The 24,257-nt window shown below is 38.0% G+C and overlaps 5 protein-coding genes and 1 non-coding gene across 7 annotated transcripts; 2 read left to right on the forward strand and 4 right to left on the reverse strand.

Moving 5' to 3' along the window:
- The first annotated feature begins 195 nt into the window (after window positions 1-195).
- Window positions 196-2,101, forward strand: LOC111801376 (H/ACA ribonucleoprotein complex subunit 2-like protein). The gene is made up of 4 exons (XM_023685353.1): window positions 196-438; window positions 860-929; window positions 1,265-1,370; window positions 1,655-2,101. The coding sequence occupies exons 1-4, from the start codon at window positions 297-299 to the stop codon at window positions 1,814-1,816; spliced, it is 480 nt and encodes a 159-aa protein (XP_023541121.1). The 5' UTR covers window positions 196-296; the 3' UTR covers window positions 1,817-2,101.
- Window positions 2,102-2,644: 543 nt separating this feature from the next.
- Window positions 2,645-6,183, forward strand: LOC111802704 (serine/threonine-protein kinase 16-like). Its single transcript, XM_023687168.1, has 7 exons — window positions 2,645-2,854; window positions 2,945-3,164; window positions 3,419-3,561; window positions 4,378-4,521; window positions 4,696-4,881; window positions 5,089-5,213; window positions 5,575-6,183. The coding sequence occupies exons 2-7, from the start codon at window positions 2,951-2,953 to the stop codon at window positions 5,798-5,800; spliced, it is 1,038 nt and encodes a 345-aa protein (XP_023542936.1). The 5' UTR covers window positions 2,645-2,854; window positions 2,945-2,950; the 3' UTR covers window positions 5,801-6,183.
- Window positions 6,184-7,399: 1,216 nt separating this feature from the next.
- On the reverse strand, window positions 7,400-10,463 carry LOC111801530 (the record flags this gene model as incomplete). The annotated part of the gene is made up of 2 exons (XM_023685552.1): window positions 7,400-7,752; window positions 10,013-10,463. A coding segment is annotated over one exon (450 nt), but the record flags the coding sequence as incomplete, so codon positions are not given.
- Window positions 10,464-10,990: 527 nt separating this feature from the next.
- On the reverse strand, window positions 10,991-11,062 carry TRNAT-CGU. Its single transcript has one exon. It is a non-coding gene; the product is annotated as a tRNA-Thr (tRNA).
- A 340-nt stretch (window positions 11,063-11,402) lies between these two features.
- On the reverse strand, window positions 11,403-16,893 carry LOC111801909 (protein LONGIFOLIA 1-like). 2 transcript variants are annotated; one of them, XM_023686138.1, is made up of 6 exons: window positions 16,339-16,893; window positions 15,725-16,235; window positions 15,204-15,268; window positions 13,027-15,069; window positions 12,798-12,918; window positions 11,403-12,434 (listed from the first exon to the last, which is right to left on the reverse strand). In XM_023686138.1, the coding sequence occupies exons 2-6, from the start codon at window positions 15,867-15,869 to the stop codon at window positions 11,617-11,619; spliced, it is 3,192 nt and encodes a 1,063-aa protein (XP_023541906.1). In that variant the 5' UTR covers window positions 15,870-16,235; window positions 16,339-16,893; the 3' UTR covers window positions 11,403-11,616. The 2 variants fall into 2 exon arrangements, with proteins under 2 accessions (XP_023541906.1, XP_023541905.1); XM_023686137.1 differs by having other exon boundaries at window positions 15,725-16,893.
- A 2,233-nt stretch (window positions 16,894-19,126) lies between these two features.
- Window positions 19,127-24,005, reverse strand: LOC111801320 (ABC transporter B family member 25-like). Its single transcript, XM_023685270.1, has 17 exons — window positions 23,632-24,005; window positions 23,336-23,407; window positions 23,220-23,255; window positions 23,058-23,132; window positions 22,831-22,955; window positions 22,478-22,577; window positions 22,205-22,376; window positions 22,001-22,119; window positions 21,751-21,861; window positions 21,507-21,651; window positions 21,290-21,422; window positions 20,620-20,695; window positions 20,473-20,538; window positions 20,246-20,353; window positions 20,049-20,156; window positions 19,771-19,968; window positions 19,127-19,663 (listed from the first exon to the last, which is right to left on the reverse strand). The coding sequence occupies exons 1-17, from the start codon at window positions 23,674-23,676 to the stop codon at window positions 19,463-19,465; spliced, it is 1,890 nt and encodes a 629-aa protein (XP_023541038.1). The 5' UTR covers window positions 23,677-24,005; the 3' UTR covers window positions 19,127-19,462.
- Window positions 24,006-24,257: the final 252 nt, after the last annotated feature.

A 24,257-nucleotide genomic window follows, 5' to 3' on the forward strand; every position in this document is an offset into this window, starting at 1 on the left:
GAGAAAGCAATTATAAAATGTAATTTAATTTAATTTTTAAGAAAAGGCCATAATGTGTATACCCAAATCTTCTCAGCCCCAACAACCCAAGCCCAACCAATCGGGTCCATGAGAAGAATATCATTGGGCTAAAGCGTGCGAAAGCTTTGCACGTGGGGACTGGTTTCGCACCCAGTCTCCCCCTCTTAAACCCTAGTAATAAAGATGGGGCAGAAGCCATAATCCCGAGCAGACGCCCATATACGTCCTCCTCACAAATCCCTCTTTGCTCCGGCAGTTCTATTTCATCCAACCCAATGGGGAGTGACAGCGAAGCAGAGAAGTCGCATCTGAAGGACAAAGAAAAGGAGAAGAAGAAGCTGTTGGCTCTTGCACCAATTGCTAAACCCCTTGCCGGCAAGAAGCTCTGCAAGCGCACCCTAAAGCTTGTTCGTAAAGGTATTCCATCTCTTTTCTCGATGTGTATTGGAGGCCTTGCTGCTTGTTTGTACCAATTTTGAGCTCGAATTACTTTTATTATTTCTTTTGCCGTCATTCCATGGGGATTACTCCTTGTATCTGTAAACTGGTAATGAAACCAGAGTGATATATTTATGTTTCTTGCTTGGCTAAGCTTAGCTCATTTAATCACGATCGTGTCGGTGCCTTTTATGCCATTTCATAATAAAGTATAAGTTATTGTATTCGAAAGCAGCGAATGAGTGTCCGCATAAGGGGATTGATTTTATTTGGTTTGTACTCGTTAATATTCATTTTGGCATCGTTCTTTGTATGGCCTGGTTTCTGTCCTTTCATTTTCTTGCTTCATAAATGTGATTTTTATATTAAATATACATAAGTTGCGTTCTTGTTCTTTCAGCTGCTGAATACAAGTGCTTGAAGCGGGGGGTGAAGGAGGTGGTCAAAAGCATAAGGCGCGGACAAAAAGGGTAATTTCCGCTATGTTTTTTTTTAATCTTACTTTTAGTCTATTGGGGATTTGTATTATGCTAAAGATATAACAATGGGAATGTGGGTCTTGCAAATAGGCAAGGAAGGAAGAATACTGAATGTCATACCATTGAGTATAGTAGCTGTGATATGGATTTGTTTGTTACATGGACAATATATTTCCAATGGCTTTTTTTAGGTACATTATGCCAAGTTTTTGGATGGATTAAAATCAAGAGAAGCTTTACAACATTATACTTCGTATGTAATACCTTAAATTCCTTCTACTGTATGGTATTTTTAATTGCTTTGCCCTCTGTTTTATACAATGCAGGTTTTGTGTAATAGCTGGAAACATATCCCCCATTGATGTGATCACTCATGTTCCAATCTTATGTGAAGAGGCAGACATTCGCTACGTATATGTTCCTTCCAAGGAAGTAAGTGATCGTTCATGTTCTAATCTATGGGAATGTCTGCCTTTTAGTTTTTGGTGTGATATGCAAAGTAGTTGAGAAAGGAGAGAAGTGATGGCTACCTATTTGTTCATTGCTCGTGGATCAGTTGTTAATTTTATCCTTATACTATGTCATTGTTACTTGTGTTTAAGTTTGACATGATTCAATTTCCATAGCACCTTATAAGTTTTCTCGACCACAATTTGCCATGATTATCCGTTCCTTGTGATAATAACAAAAGGAGTTTAATCACGTGTGTTCTTCAGGATCTTGCCAATGCCGGGTCGACCAAGAGGCCAACATGCTGTGTTCTGATACAAACTAAGCCAAACAAAGGGGAGCTTGGATCAACTGAACAAGAGAAACTCAAGGCTGAGTTTGACCAAGTTGTAGCAGAAGTGTCGGAACTTACAAGTAGTGTTTTCTGAAGGGTAAAAGCCATTGTTCTCTAACTTACCCTCAATGTACCTGTAGCTTTCTTCTGCGAATTGGTTAGTAGTGTACTCTGTTTCACTTAAAATTTGATTGGCCTATGCCATTTCTACTGCAACCTTCTATCTCCGTTGATATTTTCCATCTAGTCCAGTAGTCACGTTTGAACGTTCTTAGTTTCTCAGATTGCGCAGAATCCAGTCGGTGGATTGATATTCTTGTAAGAAACTGAGTGATTCAATAGAATTGGCCAGAGAACATAGCCTTATTAAGTAGTGGAATCAATTATTTGTTGCAAGAACTTAGATAAATGCTGCATCATTTGATATTCAGCCATGTGTATCTAATGGACGGTCCAAACCACCTCTTTGAAGCAATGGTTTAAAGGACCTTGCAGTTGGATTAAATTTCTCTAAAATTAGACGTCGGGTCCAATTCGAGTTTTCAATTCTTAATCTGTTCGTCAATTTCTATTGCCGTGCCATTTGTGGACTAGTTTTTACGAAGATAGTGTATGTATACGATTCAAATTATAATCCTTTTAATGGATATGACATCGCTGGAATCCCATCCGTAGTGACGAACTATATTTGAAATTATTCTTTAATTATGTGTAATGGCCTTTTTCCTCGAAACAATTGGACATAAGATTTAAATTGACTTTTAGTATTTTGAATTTAACCCTATAACATACAAATAGAATATGAATGTTTTTAAAAGGAGAGACTTGGAATTTAATAAAAAAGAAAAGAAAGAAAAAAAACAAAAGAAAAGAAAAAGAGGCGAAAGAAGTTCAAGAACATGTTCTGTGCTACAAGGGAAAAATAATTTTGTGGGAATATGGGCGGGCAGTGGTTGCGTTGCGTGTGCCAAAAGCCGCAGTGAATCCATGTAATAGCGCGACACACCCAACAAGTCTCTGCTCCCACAGGTCAAGCAACCCTCCTGCAAAGCTTCAGGGCGAATGTATATATTTTAGTGTAACGTAAATCGCACTTTCAGTTCCCGATCCTTTTCAATTTACCTGAAGTCAGGTTTTCAATCTGCCTTGATTTCATTACTCCATCCATAGATTCAAAGAATTTTCAACCCTTCTGAATCTGTATGCTTTCCTCTCGCTAAAGGGGGAAATGGGCTGCTCCTTTTCTGGCTTGAATGCTCTGTACGATGCTGTCAATGGCGGCGGAGACATTTGGATCAACGAGAATCGGTTTAGGATCGTGAGGCAGCTCGGAGAAGGTGGGTTTGCCTTTGTGTTTTTGGTCAAAGAGGTTATTTCCGACTCGTCTTCAGCCTCTGGCGGAGGTCTCGCCAAGAAATTGAAGGACCCATCTCGTCTTTCTGGTCTGCTTCCTTTCCTTAATCTGTGTTTTTTGAATCCCTCATTGCGTTGTCTGATTTGGGCCCTTTTGAAATGGACCTAGAAATGCTTCACTTTGATTCTCAGCGATTTAAATTTGGGTTCGGTGTTGGGTGTTTTGAATTTGTCTAAAGATATGAGCAATTTTTGCGGTCACTGGGTTCCAATGTTGTCTCTTGCTCTTTGTTGTTGATTTTTAGTTTTTGCTTTCTGCCCAATGAGTTCGATTCTTCTGTAGGTGATGGCACCTATGCTTTAAAAAAGGTACTGATTCAGAGCAGTGAACAATTGGAGCTGGTGAGGGAGGAGATACGTGTTTCGTCGCTTTTTAGTCATCCCAATCTACTTCCACTTCTTGACCATGCTATAATTGCAGTTAAGGTAGTGGCTGGAGATGGTTTTGCTATGTCTGCTTTGAGTTACGAGTAATTGTATTCTCTTAGATGAATTTCTACTTTCTGTGGTGTTACACGACTTTGGCTACTAGTTTTAGTGTCAAACAGCAATAATGAAACTTTGGTTCATCTTGTCTCATATCTGAATGTGAGCTTTTCATTGGAGATTATGTGCTAACACTCATGCATAGGGCATCTGCACATCTATAGCTCTTGAAACTTTTCATATCCAATTATAGAAGTAATTTCATAGTTTTAAATCTTTTGATCTCTTCGTTCCTACCAGTTTTGAAGGTTGTAGATTGCTACTTATGTCAAAAAAAATTTGATATGGCATCATAATATCCTTGTCGAAGTAGGAAGTGAAAGGAACTCCTATAAAGGGACATCCTCCTGGCAGACGTTAGTATCTTGCTTTCAATTAATAGAACAAAAAGTTTATCTTCTACACTTCTTGTGTGGACTAGGGTTGGATGGATCGATTAATATTGGTTAGCAAATCTAGTATCTTTTCTAAATGCAAACTTTTGGACTTCACCTGTCATTACAATGTTGCATTGTCTAATGAAACTCAAAACTTGTTCTGCTGCTGAAAAGTCAACATTCTTTTTAGTTTAAAAGGTTTTGTCAACAGTCTTTTTAGTTTAAAAGGTTTACTTTCTGACTCTTATGATTATATGTTTTTGAGTTAGTGTAGACATTATCACTTATGCTTCTGGTTCAAGTAAATAATTGCGATCAACTATCCTTAACCTCTAGTATAGTATTGCCATTGACCCTTTTTTCTTTTGTTATGGGATAGTCATCTACTGAAGGATCTGTAAAACATGAAGCCTACTTATTATTTCCAGTTCACTTGGATGGAACATTACTGGACAATGCCCAGACCATGAAGGCTAAGAAGGAATTCTTTTCTACTGTGGATGTCCTGGAAATATTTCGCCAGGTAAATGGTGCCTTTACCTAAAGGAGTAAATTCTGAACGCTGTAAATGGTGCCTAAGTGATGTTGAAGTTACCATGGAACGTTCCTACTTATCCTCATCCCTGTCATAGTTGGTTAAATTTTCACGAATTTTCTTAAAACCAGTTCATTTAAAAAAAAAAAAATCCTTCTGCAGCTCTGTGCAGGGCTTAAGCATATGCACAGTAGTGAGCCTCCTTATGCACACAATGATGTGAAGCCTGGCAATGTTCTTTTAACTCATAGAAAAGGAAAGTCACCTCATGCAATATTGATGGATTTTGGCAGTGCTCGACCTGCTAGAAGGGAAATTCATTCTCGTTCGGAGGCACTCCAATTGCAGGTTATTGATTCTACTTCTTTCTTTTCCCATACTAATTAATAATTACTATTAACAGGGTCTTCTCGTATTCTGCAGCAATAACTATACAATATAGTTCTTTATGGGTTTCTTGCAAGAGAACTAATAGATCTTCAGACGTCATTACCCTTAATTTCACAGTAAAATTCCACACTAAATTTAATGAACTTAATCTCATTTGTTTTATAGGAATGGGCATCTGAGCATTGTTCAGCACCTTCCCGAGCACCAGAGCTATGGGATTGTCCAAGCCATGCAGACATTGATGAGAGGACTGATATCTGGTCACTGGGATGTACTTTGTATGCAATAATGTGAGTAGTAATAATTTCCCTTGGAGTTCATTGAAATCATCTCAATTTTTTGGAGAATACGATTGTATGCTCATACAATGATGAGAAAACAAATCTGCTAGTGGCGATCATAGAAAACAAAACTGCCATTTCTCACCAACAAGCCTTTAGTTAAATGCACAGTAACTTCACGGCCTGAACCAAATATGAAAAGTACCATTTAAATGTGGGTTAGCTTATGAAATAGTTATAATCTAGGAAGAAACTGAGCCAAATGCTACCATGTGATCTCAAATGGTTAGTTATTTGGATGTAGTGCATCAAATTTCACCACATCATTCATATATAAACTAAAATTTACTGGGTAACTTCTCATGATTAGGTATGGGGTATCTCCATTTGAGTATGCACTTGGAGAATCTGGTGGAAGCCTTCAATTGGCAATTGTAAATGCACAAATCAAATGGCCAGCAGGACCTAATCCTCCATATCCTGATGCTCTCCATCAGTTTATAAAATGGATGCTTCAGCCGCAGGCTGCAGTTCGACCTCGGATCGATGATATCGTCCTCCATGTTGACAAGTTGATCGCGAAGTTTTCTAATTAGAAAAACTGGTGATGATATCGTCCGGCAACTTTTGTGCCTCGATTCGTAAAACGCCAATTTAATCAGGTACAATTTGTTATCTGGAGGTTATTTTTCTGTTATCTAGCAGTAGCTGAGAATTGATTCAAGTTCTTTCCTCTTTTTATGCCCTTCAAAATTCTGTGAATCCCTCAAACTTCCATCTAGTTTCTAGAACTGCAGTGTACTTACTGGGATTGTTGATATGATAGTCTGAAAATTAAAGGAGGCGTATGTATAAGTGAGAACAGGAATCTACCACTAGTTTAGATGGGAGGGTCAATGTTTGTTGTCAAAAGTAGTTTAAGAGGATAGACGATATGTTTAGTTTACAAGAAATGATGCAGTACATGAGTTTGCATGCTCGTGCCAACTTCAAGTTTTTACTCCTTGGCCTATTGCATAACGTTGTATGTGCGAGGAGTAGAAAGATTAGATAAATGGTGTGAGGATGCATCTTTATAGTACAATCTTTAGTAAATATAGTAGGAGAATAAAATTAGAAAGAAGTTTTTCTAAACCTTTCAATGACACTTGTTTGACAATTGACTAAAGTTATCGTTAAATTATCAAATTTGAATAAAATCAACGCAAAAGACCTTATTAAAGTATTCACGAGAGAGGGTTGAGTTGTAAACATTGAATACTAAAATGAGAAAGCAGTTTTTATGGTTGTTGAGCCATTCTTGTATTATCATAAAAATAGAACATGGAGCTAACTAATTTTTAGTGGCACGATCAGGGTCTTCAGAGGTTTGGTTTGTGAGGTCTTATATATATCGCCACAAATTTTTTTTTCTCCCAACTTTAACTTCAGTATAATCTCTAGTGAATATAATAAGAGACAAAAACGAAGAAGGAAAAAAACTTTTGGAACATCTTTTGAGAAATGAAAAAAAAATTTGTCAATGGTACCCCTATGAAAATTGACCCAAGAGACAAACTATTCAAAGATAATTTTTTTTTTCACATAATGTAAAAGTGTAACAACCTAATTTCGTGGCTAGCAAATACCATTCTCCTTAGGTTTTCCCTTCTAGGCTTCTCCTCAAGGTTTTAAAATGCGTTTATTGGGGGAGAGGTTTTCACACCCTTATAAAGAATAATTCGTTCCCCTCTAACCGATGTGGGATCTCACAATCCACCTCCGTCGGAGCCTAGCGTCCTTACTGACACTCATTCCTCTCTCCAAATGTTGTCGGACCCCCCAATCACCCTCTTCGGGATCCAACGTCCTTGCTGGCACACTGCTTGGTGTCCATCTTCTTTGGGGCTCAACCTCCTCACTGGTACACTGCCTGGGGCCTAGCTCTAATATCATTTGTAACAATCCAAGCCCATCGCTAGCAAATACCGTTCTCTTTGAGCTTTTCCTTCCAAGATTTCCCTCAAGATTTTAAAACGTGTCTGCTAGGGAGAGGTCCTCTCCACCCTTATAAAAAATGCTTCATTCCCCTCTCTAACCGATGTGTGTCTCACCAACCATTTGGCATGACTGAAGTACAAACACATAACAGANAAAAAAAAAAAAAAAAAAAAAAAAAAAAAAAAAAAAAAAAACAGGAATTCGAGGGGGTATACTTTACTGGTGGCAAATCCCAAGTCTTGTATTATTGTATAGGCTGGGCTACAAACTATGCCAACTTAATCCACTCTCAGGTTGAAACTGAAAGAGAGGCAGAGTAGAAGAATACAAGCTGGAGAAAACATTTCCCAAAGAACAACAAACCTGGTAAAATTTCCGAAGTTATTAATGGTCATTTACAGGAATCTGCAACCAAGTTGACAATTATTAGACAACCACTAGTACTACAACTCTTGGGATAAGAATGGTGAGAATAACAGTAACAAAAGTTACGCAGAAGATAGTAAAGAAGGAAAGAATCCATGCCGCAGCAAGTAGGCCATGAACATCTTATAAGAACCCATCAAACCTGATGAAAGAAGAACTCATTTATGTCAGAAAACTGGCACATACTATCATGAAAAACAATAGCATTACTCAAAAGTCATTTTAGTTCATAAAATTAATTCACAAGATCACATTTGTGTTCTTAATGAAATAAAATATTGATATCAAGATGTCCTTCATAAACAAGATGTAAGCTTATGTCTTATGCTAATCTGCATTTAAAGACACTTAAAAATAAGAAAAAAGGAAAGTTATTCTCCACCATCCAAAAGAAATGCAATACATATTGCACGAATGGACATATTTTACAGAGAAACGCGGCATAACAAAGACCAAGAAAATGTGCGTATAGAGTATCTATAATAAAGTCCATCTTACATGCCTCAACCACATCCTCCATGGCACTTCACTACCACATACAAGCAACCAGATGATGAAAAGACGAGCATAAAATTTTAATAAAAGCTCGGTATCACATTTTTCTCCACTAGTGTTCTTCATAGGGAAAATTCTATAATTCAAAGTTGCTTCCAATTAAAAATCTTTATACAGACAAAACGCTTTGTACACAACCACCATCAAAGCTTAATATTCTAAAATTTGTATGGAATTGGCTGCTAAAGGAAGTGCAGCCACAGTATCTTAACAGAACCACTTGTTCCCCTCCCCCAATCCTCCCACGACCAAAACTAATATTCGGCACGACAATAATGATGGAAGCTGAATGCTATCCACTTGAGTGCATGGAGTAAAGTATGCATTAAATCGAAGTAAAACTAATATGCAGTCATCATTGAACATCACCCTGCCTGCCTGGCAATGAATAGCCATATTTCTATACGGAACAGGACAACATCCACGCAGAATTCCTACAACTTCACATGAGATTGTTCAATTAATTAAGAAAGGTCATAGCTTCCTTCTTCAACCAGACTTTCAGCGAAGGTAGTGGACATCACTAACCCGAAGAACTTCATGAAACACATATTATACAATTATAGTAGAATTTTCGTGAATCTAATTTGAATACATCGCATATTTCCAAAGAACAACCCAGGAATGGAAGCCAAATCCTATAAGATCAAAAGAAAAGAGTCATAAGGCTAAAAGCACTTCCTAGTATTGGATGATGAAAGTCCCACCTCGGCTAATTTAGGGAATGATCATGGGTTTATAATCAAAGAATATTCTCTCCATTGGCATGAAGCCTTTTGGGGAAGCTCAAAGCAAAGACGTGAGAGCTTATGCTCAAAGTGGACAATATCATACCATTGTAGAGAGTCGTGTTCGTCTAACATGGTATCAGAGCCATGCTCTAAACTTAGTCGTCTCAAGTCCCACATTGGATAATTTAGGGAATGATCACGAGTTTATAATAAAAGAATACTCTCTCCATTGACATGAAGCCTTTTGGGGAAGCTCAAAGCAAAACCGTGAGAACTTATGCTCAAAGTGGACAATATCATACCATTGTGGAGAGTCGTGTTCATCTAACATGGTATCAAAACCCAGTGCCAAGTCCCACATCGGCTAATTTAGAGAATGATCATGGGAATCAAAGAATACTCTCTCTCCATTGGCATGAAGTCTTTTGGGGAAGCTCAAAGCAAAGCCGTGATACTCAAAGTGGACAATATCATACCATTGTGGAGAGTCGTGTTCGTCTAACATGGTATCAGAGTCATGCTCTAAACTTAGTCGTGCCAATAGATTAGTAAATCCTCAAATGTCGAACAAAGGACTCCAAAAGAAAAGGAGTCGAGCCTCCTCGAAGGCATAGTAAAAAATGACTAAGACTCCAAAAGAAAAAGAAGTCGAGCCTCGATTAAGGGGAGGTGTACTTTGTTCGAAGGGAGGTGTTGGATGATGAAAGTCCCACATCGATTAATTTAAGGAATGATCATAGGTTTAATATCAAGTAATATTATCTCCATTGGGCTGAGGTCTTTTGGGAAGCACCAAGCAAGAGCTTATACTCAAAGTGGACAATATCTCTTGCTTATACTCAAAGTGGACAATATCTTACCAGTGTGAGAGTCGTCTTGCTCTAACACAGCCTTCTTACCATCTGCATCGACAATAAGCTGTAAAAGAACCTATGCCATTTTAAACAAGAAGAATGATTTGACACCAACAGCAAATGCACAACTTATGCAATTGGGGAAGATGGAACCAGTCAACCCCTTGAAGAACGGAACAGCAAGAGAATGCATACGGAGAGAAAAACCTAAACCCAAAGATCGCCACACACCAAGCCGGTCGTCGGAGAGAAAAAGACTCACCTCACTGCTTCTGATAACCACCTCCACGGGCATTAATATCCTCCTCGATTGCGGCAGTAAGATAAACTTTGGGGAAGTCGGCAGGGTCGAACTTAGTCTCCTTCATCATCTGCTCGATGTCAGGTTTCTTGAGGATGGTGCGTCGAATTGGAGGGCGATTGCGACGCTGGTCGCGGCTGTAATACTTAATGTCGAAGACGGTTTCGGGATTGGAGGTGGGGACAATGGGTTTCTGCTTAGTAGTGGCGGGGCAAAAGACCCTGTACTCTAAGGCGCTGGGGACGGCAGATCTGTACTCTGGATCTGCACAAGGGCCGGTGATCTCCCATGGCTTCTTGATGTAGCGCTTTACGGTTTGGAAGAGGGAGGAGGAAGCTTTGGCCATGGAGGGAGGGAGAGGGGGGTGGGCAGGGGATGGGATGGGAACAACCCAAAATTCTTCCACCTTAAAAATGCAAATTTGCGAAATGATTTAGGATTTTTTTGTATGAAAGGTTATATACTGCAAACTTGGTTGGCAGTTGGCAGTTGGCACACATGTAATTTTCAGTTTTTATTGATTTTATATTTCCTAGTTAAATTAATACCTTAAAAAAATTTAATTTTTAAAAGTTTTAATAATAACTTTAAACTTTCAAAAATGCTTTTAGACTACAAATTTTAGTATTTTAGTCACCAAAATATTGTTAATACCCTCCAACATTAACCTAAAACCTTTTAAATTTCATAAAATTTTAAAGGTGAGAAATTATATGTGAGAATTTTATTAAAACATAATAACTATTTATAAAATGTTATTAAATTATTTACATAATATTCTAACTCAAAAACTCGAAGACTAAATTGAAAGACCAATTTTACAATTAAACATTTCAGTTGAGAATTTCTAAAACAAATATAAAATTGATGGACAAAGAATTAAGAAAAGGCCCAAGAATTGAGTCACCAAAACTTGCGGAACAAAATATAAACCAAAATAGCCCCCGGCGAGGATCGAACTCGCGACCTTTCGCTTACGAAGCGAACGCACTACCACTATGCTACGGAGGCAGCTGTTGTTACACGCATTCCTGTACCTATTTAACTACAAAAGATACAAATTTCTGCTTTGTCGGGCACTTTTCTTTGGTACTATATTAAAATTTCTCACCTTAGATAGATAAGCAGAATATGTATATATATATATATTTTTTTTTTTTATCGAATCTTGAAAGTTTTGATATGATTAGAGAAGCTCATTCTGAGGATTGATTATATTTACATGTGTTGTTAAGACTTGAGGCTACGGCTTTGATTCAAATTCCGTGGTAATAGAAAATTGGATTGAGAAAAATAATGGGAGATGTTTTTGACAGTTTGTAGGAAGCAGAAGGAAAGCAAAAGGGAGAGGTGAAGAAAGAATAATATCAGATGCATACATATATTGATTCATCAGAATGTTGATGTTCATGTTCACCATCTTTACAACACTTCTTAACCATTAGTCACAACGCTTCACAGCACTATCTATCTGTATTGTAGGAAAAAAAGAAAAAGAAAAATGAAGGTTCCATCACTATGAAATGCAAAATCAGATAGATGTGGAAAGGTTAAAGAAGAAACTGTCAAGTAAACAACTGTCTTCGTCTGCCTGACTTCGTGCGTAAATGAGCAGCCTCAACGTATACGATTTCGTCAACTAAGTCTTTGAATATCAATCTTTCAACGTCTAAGACGACGTTGGAGATGTCGCCAAAGAAATCAGTCCAACTCTCAGATCTTTGCAACACATCCTCCATTAACATGTTTTTCAAACCGTCGTCCTGATCATCCAAGTTGCAACTGGGTGTCTTGGTTTGAAACTGTTTGATTTCGGCACATAGCTCCTTCAGAAGCGTTTGCGCACTAATAGATTTAGTTACTAGTTTTTTGGATGTTGTCCAGGGCTCTGGTGATGCAGCAACAACAGACAACTTTCTGCCAACAATCTCATTAACAACATCAAAAATGAGTTTGCGATGAGATTTCTCCTGCTTCAGTTTTGAATCTGCAACTTTCAGAGAGCTGCACTCATCCTTTCTTACCAAACTGCTCGTCTTGGTTTGCTCCAAAACGAAGAATAACTCAGGGTTGATCGGATGACCAGAAGGGTGGAGTTGAAACGTTGCCAGGCCCGAGCCTAGGTCCCGGAGTAAGAGGCCAGAAGCTAACAATATTTCAGATATGTATCTGTTATCTGGATCAGTATTCTCACATAATGATGCAATGTAATCTGTTTTTGCTTCATCATAGTGAGAGTTCAGGCGCCTGAGCTTCTGAACCAAGTTGTCGATGTTTTGCAGTTTCTTGCGGTTGATTTCCATGCTAAGACCAGGCTCCACACTGCTATCTGTGGCACTCCATTGATATTCACCACAATCTTCAGAGCCTAAAGCCCTATTGCCTGAAAGGTATGCATCAAAGTATTAGAACGGATTAAATTGAAACTTCCTCTCTCTTTCAGAATGGGATTGAAAAGTTGAGCTTAAATTTCTATGCTGCGGCTTAAGAGTGATATCATGATAAAGCTTCACCCACCGGAGCACAACAAAATGAATTTGCCGAACATTATAAAACCATAAAATATCCTGGCCTACATTCTAAATCTGACGTATTTCAAGATTGATCATCAATAATTACCTCCCGCCCCCTGTTAAAAATATGTCATCTTCATATTCACTTTTGAAAATGTGGGACGGTGGGACGGTGGTACAGTGACTAAATTGTGAAATATTCAAATTGATTCCGAAAGGATTGTTGGTTTTACCTTTGAGGGATTTTGATATCTGCTTAACAGGAGATGGCGATGGCTCCTCATCTCTATACATAGAGGAATCGAGAATGGAAACTGGACTAGGATGTTCAAGAGCAGGAGTAGCAAGTTTTGCCTGCAAGCCACAAAATCAAAGCTCAAATTTGAGTTCTGAAACAATTTAATGTATTATAGATTAGTTGCTGTAAATGCAGAGCAAAAAGAAAATGAAAAGGTCACCTACATTTTCCATTGAATGTGAATCTGAGTACTTTGAAGTCTTCGTTTGTAAACCATGGCTACCATTAATGTCAGTAGGAAGTTCGGTGCTGGTGACTTCTATATCTGTCTTTGAGTCCAAGGATAAATTACTGTCAGACAGTTGAGATATGTCGTCTCCTTGGTTGCTCAAAGTTCTTGATTCATTACTTATCTCACTCAATTGGTCATCCATTTGGGACACATGCGAAGATTTCATTCTCAATTTTCCAACGTGAGAGCCCGAATCAGTTTCTTGTCTGTTGGATTTCCATTTAGTTTTGTTTGTGTCAGATGGAGGAGTTGGCGGTCGAGATCGTTTGTCTTGCTCAGCCTTCTTCTGCTGCAATCTTGGGCTCACAGACCCTGAGGTTTTTATTGAACTTACGGTGTTTTCCGTTGCCAAATGTTGAGGCTTTGAAGAAGAATGCGGGGGTCTTAGATTTTTTGCATTCTCTTTCTTTTTGGTGGAACTCGCACCAGAGCCCCTCCCACTATTTTCAGGAGATGTATCTTTAACTGCTCGGTTACCACTGGAGTTCTTTTTACCATGCGGGGCTTTCTGAAGCTTAGGGACACCAGGAAGGCCATCCATCTGAATAACTGATGAAGCTGGAATTCCAGATTTTTCCACAAGTTTTGCTGGTTTCATGATCACAATTGGAGATTCCCCACTCCTGGAAGAATCCTTTTGGTTCTTTGGCCGACTTCGTTCGCTCATCAACCTACAATTAACACTACTGCTCTCACGTTTTGATTCATTCTCTCTTTGAGTTCCACTGTTACAAGGTTCCTCCTCCTTCCTAGTCTCCAAGAGCCCCTTTGATTGCATAGCGTCAAGGATCTGTTTCAGTGCTCTAAGATCTTTCCCTGATTGTTTAAACTCCAAGTCTTCCAATCTTTTTTCAATTTCGCTATAAACAGACGATCCAGCTAATCCATTTAGGTGCTTCAGAGCAGGTTTGTGAAAGGCTCTACTTCCATCCTGCTGCCTCCAAGGTGCAACTTCTACCGGAAACTTTGAATTTGGTATAGGTTTCATTACTAAATCAGGATTCTTCCATCGTGGAGAAGTTGGGCCTTTCAATGTGTTCCGAGGAGAGTCAGGAGTTCTAATTGGCCTCATTGAGCTTATGCCATCCAATGAGCTAACGAAGGGGTCACGTCTAACCTGAGCATCACTTGCCAAGGGTGAGCCTGGAAGTGCTTCCAATCCCATTAACTTTGCCACAACACTGGGGGGATGCTTTCGAGATCCCGACGGTTGTGGTGGATCAATAGATTTTTCACTTGAGCAATCACTACCATTCAAGTTCTTTGAAAGTTTGTTTGATTTTAACATAGATTTGGAACCATGAATTGAACTCTCCCTGCTGTCCAATGAGAGTCTTGGAAAGTCTTTAAATTTCGGAGCTGACCGAATGGTATCTCGTGATTCAAAGGATAATCGCTCGACCTCTCTCCCATCATAAGAAAACCGAGGACCATCTCTAGAGAATGATTGCAAAAATCCATCTTTTACTTCGTGAGACAGTTTATCATGTTCTCCGACTTCATTGTAATACCATGGTGCATCTCGAAGTTTAGCAAGAACCAAAAGGGACTCCTTCAGATCAACAGGCATCTTTTGTTTCCAATTTGTATCATCTTTAGAAGCCCCATCTGTAGATTGGGATAGCTGTAAAGGCCTTGGAGAGTCTCTATGCTTCATAGAGCGACTCCCTGCTTCGTCATTGGTATACGTTTTGACCGATAACATTCTTGCTTCCCTATACATAGAATCCTTCACGACATCTCGCAGATCAAGGGGTTGCCTCCCCACCCGGGGAGAGGTATTTGACTGGTTTGGTGCAGAATCTCTCAATGGCGTTCTTGATAAAAGTATCTGATCAAAGGAGGAAGCTTGCAACTGAGCTGTTTTGTTGTGCTCACCAGAGGACATGGAAGATGAGCAAGAGGAGAAAGAAGCTCTTGATAAATCTTTATTAAACCTTTGTTTGTCACTGGAACTCTCATTTAGAGACATGTCCTACAAGAACAAGATTCATAGATTACGATCCAGAATGAACTCAAAATTTCTGCACAGAACTTAAATGCTTAAACATATATGCAATTTAGTAAAGTAGCAGGCTTAAAAAATGGCAGAGTAATTAGGAGACTTACAGTTGCCTCTGTCTGAAAGACATTGTATTCTTTCCCTGGGTTGCCAATATTTAGATGAGAAGTGCCTGTAGTAGACAAGATTGAAAAAAAGAGTTGGCATGATATCAATTTGCATACCACTGGATTAATACATAATAACGCTGAAATTATTAGATGATTAAAAAACTCATTTGGAGTGGTTGAATCAGAAGTAATCTAAATATAGACACATGTTTATGAAGAGCATGATATGTTTTGTTTGTAAACCAAGGAATATGGATCCCCATATTTACAAAGTATTTTCCTCCAAACAGCACCAATTACAGAGATGCCGCAGAAGAGAAAGCAAAAGAATCACAAACTTAAATTCATTTCCTCCGTCCCCAAAACAAAAAAGAAAAGGAAACGATGTAGAGAAAGAAGTGGCATCTTCAACTCTTAAAAGAACTATGCATTGAAACAAGATATAACAAAGCTTAGGCTGCTTGACGTTTTTGTGGCAAACAGACAATAAGCGAAAGCAAATTGAGATAGTGAAATACCAGGAGGAAGCCGCCTGTGCCTCAATTGTCTTCCACTGAGTATATGCTGACGATCAAACAACTGCAAAATCCCAGTCATGCATCCTATTTGCTTCTGCAGATCTGGATTTTCATCAGCTAAAGAATGCAGAAGCTTTGCAGCCATCTTCAGGTTCTTCTCTTTCACAACAAACTATGCCCTTCCCTCACTTCAGTCATAGAAAGAACCACATACCAAAACAAAAAAGAACCCACATCTAAGGCTACACAACAAGATAATGCGTAGTGAAATAAATATTGTAACCAGCACTCCTTCAATTCAAAAAGAACAAAGCCTTTCTTCCCCACATTCTCCTGAGTTCTATTCAGTCCAAACCCCAAAAGAGATTCTTCGAAAGCCCATGCCCCTTGAGTTACAGCATCTCCCAACAGATTCTCCACCGAAATACAAATTCCTTCTTGGGTTGTACGTACAGGACAGAAATATCAGATTTACACCTAATTACAGCTTCAGAAACAGTGCAATTTCCAGCTGGACCACCATTAATCACAATCATCAGCTCACAATGTAAAAGAAATCCCAATCCCACAAAAATTTCCACCCAAATCCCAAAATGCTCTTCTGGGTTCCTTACCAATTTCCCAAATCTCGATTCCTTGCAGCAAAGGAGAAGAATCCAGGAGCAGAGAGAGGCAATGGGTGAACCAGGAATGGCGAGCGAAGAAGAAATAGAAAGAGAGAGGTGAAACAAAAGGTTGTGCAGATTTATGAAGGGATGTGAACAAGTATCTTAGAAGAACAAATGTAAGCACTTGGTTGGAGGTAGTAACATGGAAAATGAAGCTAATCAAACAAACGCAATTGGGGATTGCAACAAAACAGCTTCTTCTTTTTTTCCTGGGATTCTTTTTAGAGGAGGAAATTGAGAGAGTGGGGGAAGAGAGAGAGAGAAAATGTGGGTCAGATGTTCTTCAGCTTCCTATCTTGGAATGGGTATGTGAGTGGGTCAAGAGCTGTGTATATGTGCATGTGAACTTGTCAGTACTCTCCTAGAGAGAGAGAGAGAAGAGAGAAGAGAGAAGAGAGAAGGATTTTTACTTTGTATCCTCTTTCCTTTCTCAAACTCTCGCTTTCATGTTTCAAGTTGCTACTTCCCTCAAACAGCCGGAGCTGATGATACTAATTAAAACAAGATGACTTCAACATGAACAATTGGTCCTAATAATAAATTTGAGAGCTTGGGTAGGTCCAAGTGTTCAACTTTATATTTTGGATGTTTTTATTTATTTAAGCAACTTGCTTATATTTCAATTTCAACCAAACCAATGCCTAATATATCCATTTTAGACGAGAAATTAAAGCTTCATTTCCAAAAATAATAAAATGGAAAGAAAAAAAAAAAAACTTGAAATTTTAATTTATTAGGTGAAATAATCTCAACTTACCCATCGATAAGGAGAGACATGCATATCAACTAGGTTGGGAAGTGTTTAAGAAATTGGACATGAATTTCTTTATGATGATAATAATAATAAATGTCAACACTTAGAACAAGGAAAACCAATAATATTTATTTAGAGAGAGAGCTTTGTAGTTTACTATTAGAAAATAATTGAAAGTTGTTAGGACATCATGACATGGGCGCCATCATCTCCTCACAACCTCAAATAAGTCTTTGCTCATTGAAATATACAACAAATAATGTTGTTTTTCATTCATTCTTTTGAATTAGGGAAAAATAATTGTAATAGTAAAAAAAGTTGGGTTTTGTCCCGTTGTTCACATTGTTAGTTGAACTCATGAAAATGTGATGAGAAGATGGAAGAAAGGTTTTGCATGGCATGTGGGATGGGTTACAAAGATTAGGGCATCACCAACTAAACAATAATACCCATTTCCCATGGAACAATGCAATGAGTATTATGGTCCTTTAATATTGATATACGGTGACATTGTCAAAGCTCTCTGTTTGTCTCTTGGAATCTCTATCATTTGGTTGATGCCCCCTCAAAGGAGTGGAAGAATTAGGTAGGCCAACAGAGGTGGGGGCTTTCAACCCCACAACTTAATATATAACCAATAATTTCATCGAGAACTCTTTTTTTTTTTAGGGTACAAGAGAGAGGAGAATTCTGCATGATGGGATCTCTCTCTCTCGTCTTTGACTATACACAAAAGTTCGTGTTCACCTTGTTGCAATGAGGTTCGCACATTAATTTAGGTCACTTTTTTTTAGTTGACTTCTTTTTTTCCCCCTTTTAGTTCAACAATAAGTTAGGATAAAGATTGATTCAAAGGGAAATAAGAGGAAAAAGAAGATTGAAATTAGTTGGAATGGTAAATCAATGATTGAAGTTGAAGTTTGTTGAAATAAAAAAAAGGGAAATTGGGGAAGAGGGCTTGAGTTGGCAAGGAGGAGGAGGAGGAGGAGGATGCAGTTGGTTTGCCAGGCCATCTGAATCCAACAGCATCTTTTTGCTGCACATGATGAATCAACTATAATGCATATACTTTCTTACCATTGTTTTCTAGCAACAAATAATTCGCCTCTTTCAAATAATTGCAACACTTTTTTAAAAAAAAAAAAAAAAAAAAATTTAAACAGACTTAAGACATCATTCAATTGCTCAAAAGCTTCTCCCCTGGACCAATTTTAGAAACCCTATAGGACTTCACTAAATAGATTGGTTGGTGCATGTGTGTCTTTATTAAAGTTATGGGCCTTTGCTCCAAGTTTAAGTTTGCAAAGTGGTTGCCTTCCAAAAGGGCAAAAAACTGTTCATAACTGTAAACATAAACCCAACTACCTCAACATTACTTTGAAGGCTTCCCAGTTTGGCCCTTTTGGGATATCCAACTCCCTTCTTTCTTTACCATACAACATTCATATTTATTTTTTTCATATCCCTTTTAAATTACTTTCTTTTTATTCAAGTGGATCGTGTGTATTCAAGAGTAATTCTTTTCTTTAATACATATATATCTATATATATGTGAAGACGACGTTCTTAAAGAAAATAATTTGGATTTAGATTGGAGAGATCATTAAATATAGTACCATATTTTTCAAATTATTCATAAACGGTGTTTGTGAAAAGGTAGGCAGGCTATAAAAGAAGCTCATTTAGAGCATTGAAAGAGTTTGGTGGATGGACGGTTAGAAACATATGAGGTATTGGCGTGTATTAGAATAGAAGTCTTAAAACTATGTTTAGCGTTTTAAAAAAAGATTTTAGTGATTTTAAATAAATAGATGTGACCAAATAATATAAGTTATTATTACCAAGTTGTTATTAATATTATTTCTTACCTCATTGATTGTTGTGAAACCATAAATAATTGACTTTTCTTACCTCATTGATTGTTGTGAAACCATAAATAATTGACTATTATTGAAATGATAATGGAGAGTCCCATTGAACTATAAAAATCACCATACACCTTTAATTTCCTTCCTGTTTTTTTAAGCTAAGCAAAACTATAAATTGAGAAGAAACTCATCCTCCACTAACTTCGATCAAAAAGTGAAACTGTTGAACTAAAAATAAAAGAAACTCCAACGTTGTGCGCATAAAAAATCCTTCAACATTAGTAAACACTAAAAATGTAAGGCACAAACATCTTTTATCAAAGGACAACTCTGAACTAAATAAAACAGTAGCTTTCTGAGTTTGTGGTAGGAAGAAAAGAGTATGAGCTTTCCATCAGTCATTGAAGCAAAACTAATTTCTGTCATGTAAATGCAATCATGTTGTGCCTTATGTTGTTTTTGTATCTTGCAGTTGCCTCCTCACTAGTGCAGTGTAGACACCATCCCTGCTAAGGAGCTCTTCGTGTGTTCCGCTTTCAACAATCTGACCACCAGAAACAACGGCCACCGTGTCTGCTGTCTTAACGGTGGATAGCCTATGCGCAATGACGAGCACGGTCCTGCCTTTCATCAAAGAATCCATTGCATCCTAAAACCCGGCCATTGATGAGATTCATGATGATAAATATGAAATCTGAAAACAGGGTAGGCTACTTTTGAGTTTCTAATACCGAACAACAAGAATTCACAACACACCTGTACTAAGTGTTCACTTTCAGCATCTAGAGCACTTGTGGCTTCATCCAAAAGGAGAATTCTTGGATTCATAAGAAGAGCTCTTGCTATAGCTACTCTTTGTTTCTGACCGCCCGACAGCCTTACTCCACGTTCGCCAACATGGGTTTTATACTTTTCAGGGAAGTTTGATATGAAATCGTGTGCATTCGCCATTTTCTGCGATTTCAGTAGTTTAAGTCAAACAACAGGTTTAGCCCTACAGGTTTTCTAGAAGGCAAAAGGACATAAGCTCTTACAGCAGCATTTTCTACATCAATGCTATCAACTTTGCCATCTAAACCGTAGGCTATATTCTCCTCTATGGAGCAGTTGAAAAGAATAGGCTCCTGGCTCACAATACTGATCTGCAATCCAGAAGCAGACCATACATTGGTAACACAACCTTTCAACTTTCATTCGAGTTAGAAAGTTAATTATTAGGTAGACTTGTTACCCTTTTGTGCAAATGTTCATGGGATATCTCTGCCAGAGGAACCCCATTTATCAGAATCTGGCCTTTATTAGGATCATAGAATCTTTCAATCAGGTTTGCTATGGTGGTCTGTGGCAAAGGAAGAAACATGGAGTATGTTAGTAGGTTTTTAACGCATAATAAATCTCAGATTTGTTGTTATAATCAGTAAGGAAGAAACAAGCATCAAGCAAAAGAAGCTAAATTACTTTTCCACCGCCACTTGGACCAACGAGAGCTACTTTTGAGCCAGGCTGCAATCTCAATGTTATTCCCTGTACCCATGGAACTTGTTTATATTGCAATAACACTGCATAACCTGTCACCACATAACTACAAGTTTAGACAGAAATTACCTTCAGCACAGTGTGATTAGGGCGGGAAGGATATGCAAACCAGACATCGTCCAACTCAACTTCTCCATCTTGATCACTGCATTAAATAACCAACAGCTATCATTCTGCTCCTGGAAATTAAAACCAACAGGGCTCTTCTTTTCAAGTACTCATATTTACTCTTATAAAAATAATAGAATCTGTCATCTCAATAATTAATGAGATAAAGCAAGATGAAAGAACCAATTCTTACTTGCTAGTAACAATAGTCTCTGATGGTTCAAACAGACATAACTATCCGTATTCTAACCTAATTCTCAACAAATTTCAATACCTAACACTAACTGCCATTAAAGAACCATCTAATCTCGTCTCGTCTCGTCTCGAGGTGATGAGCATGGGATCGTTACTTAATAAATGTGTGCAATTTTTACCAGTCTCCTTGCCAATACTAGATGAAGTTATGCTGGAACTAGAATATGGGGAATAGTCCAGGACTTCCAAAAGTCCTAGTGATAGCCTTCTTTGTTGTCTGGAGTCGAACATAATTCATAAGCATCTAAATCTCCTCACAATCCCTCAAGTTCAGATTAAGATTTCCAGTCCACATGCTATTCTAAATCACCCCCTTCAAAAGTAAAGGACGAAATTTCATTTTCAATTTAGAAAAAATAAAATAAAATGAGCATACCCAATAGGACACTTATTTCCTGAATTTGTCATTGTTGATACACGATCCAGGAGCTGAAAAACTCGCCTGCTAGCTCCAGCAGCTTTCATGGCCACAGTGTATAATCCCGACAACCCAGATACAGAGGTTCCCACTACAAAGGGAGAGTTGAGTACAGTTAATTTTTTTTATTGTGCCACATGGGAAAGAAAAGCTCCTGAAAACAGAGAAATATTACCTGTTAAACTATAAAGAATGAAAGATGTCAGAGCTCCCGGAGTCATGAACCCTTTGATCGTCAAATTAGCTCCATATATCACAACAATAATAACAGATAAGGTCGATGCTGCATAGAGACCTCCAGAAAACAATCCAACCACTTTCTGTTAAATGATAAGATTGAGAGTAAGAGGTGTGAGCTTGCAGAAAGAAAGACACATGAACAAGCACAAAAGATATATTTCACTTCAAAATAAACTCACAGCTTGTTTGAGTCCAAGTTCCAATGTCTCCTCGACTTTCTGAGAGTACCGGGATATCTCGTACGATTCTTGAGCAAAAGATCTGACAGTGCGTATGGCACCAAAAGATTCCTAAAATAAAAGCATGACAATGACTTGCTTTTACTTTGGATTTCATCATGAAAGACAATATCCAACTTATTCTCACAATTAACATTTTATATCTAATTATGAAAAGAAAATAAATTAAAATCGTGCAGTGAAGTTATACCTCAGCAATTGAAGCACAGACAGCAGCAGCTGCTTGTGTCTTGTGAGAAAGCTCACGAAGATAGCGACCAAATTTACGAACAGCAACAGAAATGACAGGAACAACAACCAAAGCCAATACTAGAAATGATAGACAAGATAAAACAATGAGCACGTTGGGGCCCTAGAACTTGCATTTTAACTGCTTCAATGTTCAAATTCTTACATGTCAACTTCCAAGAAGTTGAAAACATGAAGGTCAGCCCGATTAATGCAGTTGATAGATTTCTTAGGGCCTCGGAAAGATTGGTAGTTGCGGCACTCTTAATGATTTGGGTATCCTCAGATAGCCTACTAAGAAGTTCTCCTGTTCGAGTAATGTCAAAGAAGGCTATTTCCTACAAAATTCATCAATCGTTCCAGAGAACTTTCTCATGCTAAAAATAAGGAATATTAAATAGACTTCTTAGTTTTTTCCCCCTCTTTTCATGGGGGGTACCTGATTAAGAAGATGAGTGAACAGATTCTTCCTTAAGCGAGCAACAACCCTCTCACTAGCAGAAGAAAATAACCAAGCTCGAATAGCTGAGCACACCGAACTGAAAATCACATTATTTTTCATGAGCGAGTGCACATAATATTTCTGAGACGACATAATACTGGATCACAGAATATGTTTAAAATAAATTTCTATACGGAAAATCTCATGGAGCAGATCCCAATTCACAAGCTGAGCTATTAGTCTCCAATTCTAACAGGTTTAGGATTTAGCAAGCGTAATGCCACGGCAGTTCTATGTACGAGATAATGATTTCACATAACTTAAGTCTTAAAAAGTCTAAATGATCATACCCAACTAAGACGATCGATGTGATGTATACAATGGTGTTTGTGACTTCCTTTAGAGCTTTGCTTTTCTGTTCAGGTGTGTCAATATCTCCAGATACAATGTCAATGATCTTTCCCCCAAATTTTGGCTACAGAATCAGCATTTCAAAGAGTATAATAAAGTGGCCATAAGTTAAATTTTAATAAACTTGACGTGGAAGAGCTAGATTAATGCACAAAAATATGCATACTATCAATAAACTTGACGTGGAAGCAATCAGAAGAGCAATGGTAGCAATTATCAATTTCCCCGCTTCAGGCTTTGCCTGCAAATGCAATTCAGATGTTGAGAACTTAAAAGATTTTGACAGCAAAATTCATAGCTTCTGCCAACACAGCACCAATTCACTTACAAGTGAAAGTACTCTGCCAAATCCCACATTTGCAGGCTGAAATTCCAAGCATAATTAACATCAGGAAACAATCATAATCTTCACTTCAGTGAAAAGCTAACAAACAAGAACATTACCGGTACAGCATCCCCATGTTCCAGGTCTGTTAACTGACGATCTTCTGATGTGTCAAGCCCCTTTCGCCCTCCCTGTAAAAAACAAAGAAACCGATACGAAAATCAATTAATAATTTATTCATCCATTCCAAGTTCACGAAGAAGTACCAAAAGCAACCCTTGAAACTAAAAGCAAGCACAGCCGAAGCACTGTAAAATCCCATAACAGAAACCAGAGGAAGTAATTCTAAAAAGCATTTCATTCACATGGGACCAATTCGTTTTTCAGGAGCAGCATGGAAATGAAAATAGTTTACCCCACGATCAAGCAGCGGAACTCTCTGGCTTCCCATGCCCCTCATCGTTACAAGACTTGAGGAAATGAGAACCGGCGGATGAGGGGTGCGATTAAAGTCAAATTTTTGGGAAGTTTTATGCTCCGAAGACAAAAACCAAAGGGCCCAAGTGACAGAATTTGAATTTTATATAATTATCTGCTGACAAAACTTGTGGAGAAGTTTGCGAGGCCACTTAATTGGGTGGCGGTGAGATGCCCAATTCGTTCTCTTCCTCTCCGTGAATTGATCCTGGGAAGGAGACAAACCCCTTTTCTTTTTTAAATCACATTGTTCGATTTTTTCAGTGAAGGGTGTGTGTTGGTGTATCCTAATTTTCTTCTACTCGGCTTCCGCATGTTCGTTCGGCCAGGGAGTGGAATAAAATATTTGAAATCTATTTTTCTGCCTCGATTAACCAATTAAAATTTTTAAAACCATTATCTATCAGGCGACAAAAGGTTCTAAATTTCATTTTTTTTTTTTTTCTTCTTGTTTCAAAATCATTGGTAAACATGATCTTCATTGTTCAATTTTATGCTATGAAAACGTGTATTAGAGTGTACAATGGAATAAGAGTCAAATTGTCTCTAAAATGTGCAACCAAA

Source organism: Cucurbita pepo, chromosome LG09 (assembly GCF_002806865.2).
Source record: "Cucurbita pepo subsp. pepo cultivar mu-cu-16 chromosome LG09, ASM280686v2, whole genome shotgun sequence".
Lineage (NCBI taxonomy): Eukaryota > Viridiplantae > Streptophyta > Magnoliopsida > Cucurbitales > Cucurbitaceae > Cucurbita > Cucurbita pepo.